This window comes from Sinocyclocheilus rhinocerous, unplaced genomic scaffold (genome assembly GCF_001515625.1).
Source record: "Sinocyclocheilus rhinocerous isolate Xijiao unplaced genomic scaffold, SAMN03320098_v1.1 scaffold482, whole genome shotgun sequence".
NCBI lineage: Eukaryota > Metazoa > Chordata > Actinopteri > Cypriniformes > Cyprinidae > Sinocyclocheilus > Sinocyclocheilus rhinocerous.
The window spans coordinates 216,887-224,049 of NW_015638939.1; the positions used below are offsets into that span (position 1 = coordinate 216,887).

The window sequence follows — 7,163 nt, forward strand, 5'->3', positions numbered from 1 at the left end:
TTGCACAACAAACCTATCATTTTGATTTCATGGGTAGTTAATTGGTTGGATGAATCTCACGAAAACTACCAGAAAATGCCCCTTTCATTTTCTACCAGATAATACAAAGAAAGAAAAAAAAAGAAAGAAAGAAATTATATTCTGAATAATGAAAACTAGGCCACTGGCTCATTTCTGGCATAGAATGTTCACTTCTCACAATCCAATCAATTCCTGTCTTAGATTTTCTCATATTGAACATCCAGTTTAACTCAGAAGTGGTTGTCAGTGGGACTACATATAGGCTAATTCAGATAACCTTGCCCCTTAAATGGCCCCTATAGGCTAATGAACTGTTATTGACTACTTCAGCCTACATGTCAGTCAGTGGGTGGTTCTTGACCGAAATAAGCTGTCACAACACAGATATTATAGTTATATAGATTGTTCTGTATCATGCTTTTGCGTAGTGCACATACAGGGATGATATGTGTAATACGAATGTTGATTGCAGGCAGAATTATAGCCTTAGAATTACAGAATTACACCTGATAATGTTAAATCAGGGTAGAACAGCCCTGCATTGGTTGTTTTTTATATTCTTTAAGTCCCTGCTCCGATATTTGCAGGCGTCATCCAGTCCTTCACAGGAATTGGCGGCTTGCAAAATTCAAAAGTTAACGGTCACAACGGCCATCTTCGTTTATCGATGGATGTGGATGTTTTATCTTCGTGGATGTTTATTGTGAGATAAAATGTATATGTGCGAGATTTAAAAAAAATATTTGACACAGTTGATCATATTTGTAAGACTATAACCACACGATTTTATAGACTAAAAATAGAGATAAGTCGAGAAATCACCGCCGAACAGTACATTCTTACTACCTGATGATAATTTGCTGCTTTTAAACACTAGATTGCACTGAAACCTGTAAATAATAAGATAGTCAAAGTACAGTTCTGTGTTTTCCTGACAGGAATGTTGATCAAGGAACATGTCTCGTGTGTTCAAAGGCTGCCCATGACACTAATGCAGTTGTAGGAGAGGTCGTGTAGGTTGCTCAAGCCTACAGGTTTTCAGCTCTGTTCGTTTCGGAGGCGCAGTGACGGACATCCCGGAGTCGAGCGCACTGGACTCGTAAGTTCGGTCCTTTTTTGCATTGTTAAATCCACTTTTTATCTTCTTCATGAATGAATGTCGGATGTCAGAGATAACATGAGTAGATTGTAATGTAATATGTGAGTATTTATTCGCTTTACTACACTGTAAAAGTGAAAATGTGCAGGCATTACCTTAAGGGGATAGATGTAACCGACATGGCTTTTAAAAATTGACTTTTGCTGGTGTCATCCAACGTAGTCCTTGATTAATTTATGTTAAATCATATTTTTAAAACCTGTTAATTTGAACGTTACCACATGAAACACGTTTAGGTTTACTTGACGGAAATCCCCGCTTTTACATATCAATTTATTTGTTTTATTTAACGTCAGTACTGTTGTATGTTTAATTGATTTTATCAAGTAATTTAATTTCAATTTCAATGTATTTGTTAATTCTTGAACGTGAATGTGTAAACTGTTGACATGTAAAGAGATTTTGATTTATTTTAATATCTTTATATTTTATGCAGTATATGATGCTGTTATACAACAGATTCACACCAATAGATTCAGTATTCATAGCTTTTTGTAAGTAGTGTTGACAGTCTTTGTGTTAACTTAGTATGAATTTTTGTTTCTGTCAAGAACATATAATGAATTTTGCTGGAAGAAACTGAACTAGGAGATGTGTGCTGTCCATGGTGCTGAAATCATGTAGACTAGCATTTTCGGACATTAACTGAGAAGAGTTTCATTGCTTTCCCTCTCATATTTTGTTTTTCAGATAAACACAATGTAGTCAGTCTTGAACAAGTAGATTTCAAGTTTGAAAACCTTTTTAATCCATCCACTCAATGTGAAATGGGCATTGTGTAATTGTTGGTCTGACTCTGTAAGCACTTATGCCTTAAAGAATGAGAGTCTTAGGGAGGAGGACTGTTGAAATGATGCTACACGGAGATGGAGAATGGAGGACCCACAAGAGTGCATGACAAGCGGGTCAGTGCTGGTTTGAAGAAATCATAAAAAGAGGAGAAACGCATATCACCACTTGAAGCCATGGGGATACGACACCTCCTGCTCCTTTTGGTCTATCTAGACCCACTGTGCGTCCTGAGCGCATCCACGGCCAAGCGGAGCAAACCCCCTCCAAAGAGACCCCCCAAAGTAAAGGAGGTCAACAGCACTGTTGCTCCGACAGTGGCACCCCAACGGATCACACAAGTCCAGGCACCCATCATCGGTGATCATGACACCTGTCTCGGCTACTACGACGTGAGCGGTCAGTTTGATAAAGAGTTCTCCTGCAACAACACTGACCACCGGTACTGCTGCGGGAGCTGCTTCCTGCGCTTCTGCTGTCCCGTGAAAGCCAAACGGGTGGATCAGAGAGTCTGTACCAACTACAACACGCCCGACTGGATCAAAACCCAACCGCCCTCACCCGCACCCACAGGGGACACGTACGACCCAGCACTGGACCAGACCAACACCACCGTCTACATCACCTGCGGGGTCATCACCCTCATTATCATCCTGGGGATTTCTGCCAAAGTGGCCTATGACAAAGCCACCAGACCACCTCAAGAAATGAATGTCCACAGGTAAGCCCAAGAGATGTCTTTGGAAATGCAAGCTTTGGGTTAATGCATAATGTGTGACGTAGTGATTGTATAGAAGTGAAGTAGCCTGGTTCAACCACCCCAGGGCTGGTAACCAAAGTTTGTACTATGCAAAAATTTGCAGTTTTTACATTAAAAGGATAGTTCACCTAATATTTAAAATTATGTGATCATTTACTTACCTACCCAAACCGGTATACATTCTTTCTTCTGTGGTACTTTCAATGGGGTCCATTTATGTTTGGACCCCAGTGTTATTCAAAATATCTTCTTTTGCAATACTTAGAAGATAGAAAGTCATACAGGTTTGGAACGATGTGAGGGTGAGTAAATAATGACAGAATTTTCATCTTTGGGTGAACAGTCCCTTTAAGAAGTTATTTCTACCTTAACATACTTAGTGCATGTGAGAGTGCATAAGATATTTAAGCAGATTTACAGTGCTAAATGTGGCATATGGATAACCATTAACAGAAAGGTTTGATTCATATCACCACTCTGCTTCAAGATACTCCAGGAGAACCGAACCTGTACTGTTAGTCATTTTGGATGAAAGTGTTTGCCCAAAATATTAGCCCATTAACTCCCAATTACATTCTCAAAATCAGAAATTATGAGAATATAGCCATCAAAAATATGAAAAGGGTGTATTTTTTTATTCTCATTAGCATTTCAAATCAATTTATTCAGATAAAAGTGGGTAAATTCAGATAAACACAATATGTTTTAGAGACACCAAAACAGTTTGAAGAGCACAGACTTTGTGTAAAATAAGAGTGATTTGTAATTTTTAGTGAATGAGGCTGAATGAGGAAAGCAGAAATGAACGAGACCTTGTAACACATTTCTTTTATAACATACAGTACATAAACTAGACAGTAAGTGAAAGCTTTTGCGGTCTTGATCACAAAATAAGCACTGGGTTCTGGGTTAAGATGGAATATTAATAGTTAATTGCATACTGTATTAAATCTAGGACTCATCTGCGTCTAGGAGGGATTGATTCTGGATTTCATTAGTCTTGTGCTGAGATAGAGGTCAACAGGAAACCGTCGTAGTAGAATAGAACTAGGTCTTCATGGCGCAGTTTGTCAATAAGACAGATTTATATTGCTTTGGTTTGTCAGTGTCAAAAAAAGAGAAAGGTTTCTTTGGTTTTGAAGGTAAAAAAATGCTGTCATGTTTTATATCTATTGCTTATTAATTTATTTCGGTAAAGAAAATATTGAATTTTCATACTAAAAATGACGTAACACTGACTTCATAGCCATTTTAGCCAGTCACCCGGCAAGTCAAAGTCGTTCCTGTGCAGAGCTGTTAAGAGTATTAAAGATGGCACATTGCTCTTCTCTTATCGAACTGATCCGTGTTGCAAATATGAGTCAAGCTCAGACAGTCTGATAAGAGTTTGGCTGGCGCTCACAATGAGGTTTATTGGATTTGTGAAGACCGAATTACATTCTGTACAGCCGGTTGACACTTAAAATGAACAATCTGTTGTTATTTACTCATGGCATTCCAATGGAACTTTCTTTCTTCGCTGGAAACCAAAGCAAAGTGACCAAGGGCTGATGATGAGCCCAAAGAAAACACCATAAAAGAAGTCCATTGGACGTAAAGGCTGGAATACACTACATGACTTTTAAAATCTGAACAGATTTTTAAAACGCTATCATACACTTATGTAAATGGGTACAGAGAAAAACTGGCTATCGTACACTACATGACTAAGGATCACACACTACCAGACTTTAAAGTCGTTTTGAACACAATGAACACATGACAAATCAAAACAATTTTCATTCTAAAATCGACTCAGGATATCAAACATGTTTGTCTGTCACCATCATACACTATGAGATTTTCTATGAAATCTGTCAACTCAAATCTGCAGACTGGCTCTGACTTTCGGCAACTAGTGTCAATATGTCCAGACTGTAAATCGGGGCAAAAATCTTGTAGTGTATTCCAGCCTTTATCTTCTACTTTCCAAGTCTTCTGAAGTCAGTTAAGTTATTAAAAATTCAGTCTTTCCTCGCACAAAACTATCATGTCTTCAGAAGTCTTGAAATGTAGACCACAAGCCACATGAGCTACTTCTATGGTGCTTGACAATCTCTGATCACTATGAGTCAGTCATTGATTGCATTTATTGTGTTGATTTTTACATTTAGAGGCCCTGAGCATTTATATATTTCCCTGAACTGATATTGAACATTTCTTAGAGGGTTTTGGGGCTAAACTCCCATCTTAGATCTGTCACGTTCTGCATCAATACTTGCACCATTTTTGACAAACCGGCCCTGCTGCTCACTGTCTCACAGAGACGCCAGTGAAGTTTCATACTACAGTGTGAGCCGTGGGGGTACAGAATGTTCCAGAACATTTGTTTTAACATTTCCACCCTTTGAATCCGCTCGGCTTCATTTAGGCTGTATGTAGAGGGTGGTAATTTGCACCAAAATACAGTTAAATATGTTATGAGTGTGTTTACCCAGGGGCTCAGATGTGTAGTGAAACCACTCCGAGCTGGAAGGCTCTTGATGTGTTTGTGTGTTTGAAGAGCACAGGCGCATGAAATGCAGTTTCTCTGAGGAGAACGTCTGTATGACTAGAGATGAGACCTCGGTCAATGAGGGACAAGATCTGTCTCACGCCTCTCTGGCTGATTCATTATGAATCGATTATGAGGACTATAGAGTTTTTGTAAGTAGTGCAATATGGCTTGGTTCTGGTTTGACCTCATGATCTGTAGTTATACTTGAGACTGATGACTAAAGTATTTTAATGACCTCATTCTGGGTAAAAAATGGATTAGCTCAAATGGATCATGGGTTGTAATTCATGCTAACTTATGACTCATTTGTGCCGACAAAGATCCCAACTACTATTGTGTTACATAATTCCTATTTTTCAAAGCTTATTTGGGTGAAAGTCATATTAAAAGTAATTAAAAAATAATATATTTATTTATATGAAAATATCAAAAAAATAATATGTATAAACGCCTACATCAAAAAAAAAAAGCACGATTATTTTTATGGTAATTGAGCACATTTCCCTTCCAGTTCTCTTTTTTTTTTAATGTGAAAAATTCCCTATTATTTTAATTATTAAGTAATGTATAATGCAAATTGTTTGACATCACTGTAGAATTGTTATATGGAATTTAACTAAATTTTGTGTTAATTTTAATATTAAATATACATACATATTGTGTCTGGACAAGATTTTATTTGGTGAAAATGTGCTTAATTGTCTTAAAAATAATCAAAATCTTAACTCTTACAGCTCCTAGAAACGTATTTTTTATTTAGGCAAAATATATATTTTTATAATTCTGGAGTGAAATATGACCTGGAATTTTCTTAATGAGATTCACCCACTTTAATTTGCTTACTTTCCTTTTTGGACTACTTGCTCCAAGAGTTTTTTTTTTCATCTTAAACACAAAACATATTTGTCAATTCATCAACAAGCCTGTATCTCTTTCAACTATTTTCTCTGCATCACAGTGACGTGACATATGAGGAGTTTCTTTGATTATAATGCCGTCTAATTGTCTGGTGCTGATGACATAATCAGGAATGTGATTGGGCAAGCAGCTGCAGTCTTGTCCGATCGCTCTTCCCTGTGTGATGAGTCTCCAACTCTTAGCTACCCAGAAACCCCTGCTGTGTCTCAACGTGTTGTCTCTCTTTGTTTAAATATTGATGCCACTGTGCTGTCTTAGACACCTGCTGAAATGGCCAGGGAATGATCAGCCTGTGGGAGAAAACATCAGAATCAAGAAAAGTCCTTGAGAGAAATTCAGCAGTCAGGAAATAAGGCAGAAAGAACATAACTTTGCTAACAAAATCATAAATTAAAGTTCAGACCTAATGAGTGCTGGTGCCATGAATATGTGATAGTCTCAGCCTCAGACGTCATGCCCACAGACTGCTGGCTGAATGTCTGATGCATATGGCACACAAAAGTGGAAGCACTTCAGGAGTTTCGAAGTCGTCATCGGATTGGTTGAATTATACAGGATTTCCGGTAGACGTGTGTGTCGCGTTCTTTAACGTTACGCCTGGAAACAAATATGCCGTGATGCCAAACCCCCTCACGAAAGAAGAAAGCCGTCGTGTTAGCAACTGTAACAACGAGCGCTTATCCGGATCAACTAAACAGTGGATTTTCAAAAGTATGTGAAATATTTAAAGTTTGCAGCATGGAATCTTTAAAATACGTCCGAGAGTTTTACACACTTATCAGGATCAACTAAACGCTGGATTCTCAATAGGGTGTGAAATATTTAAAGTTTGCGGCACAGAATCTTTAAAATACGTCCGAGAGTTTTACACAATGTTATTGTGGCGACATTTCCACGCCCCGAAATGTGATGCTGAAATGAAGCGAACTGTGATTGGTTGTTTGACATGTCGGTCAAACGGCCTCATGGGCGGGCCTTGG

The 7,163-nt window shown here is 38.1% G+C and overlaps 1 protein-coding gene across 1 annotated transcript in view; it reads left to right on the forward strand.

Annotated features, from left to right (window-relative positions):
- The first annotated feature begins 1,067 nt into the window (after window positions 1-1,067).
- Window positions 1,068-7,163, forward strand: part of LOC107750167 (protein shisa-6 homolog) — a 37,570-nt gene continuing 31,474 nt past the window's right edge. The window contains exons 1-2 of the mRNA XM_016565432.1: window positions 1,068-1,120; window positions 1,871-2,690. Of these exons, the coding sequence (XP_016420918.1) occupies window positions 2,146-2,690 (545 nt within the window). The 5' untranslated portion in view covers window positions 1,068-1,120; window positions 1,871-2,145. The remainder of the gene's footprint in view (window positions 1,121-1,870; window positions 2,691-7,163) is intronic.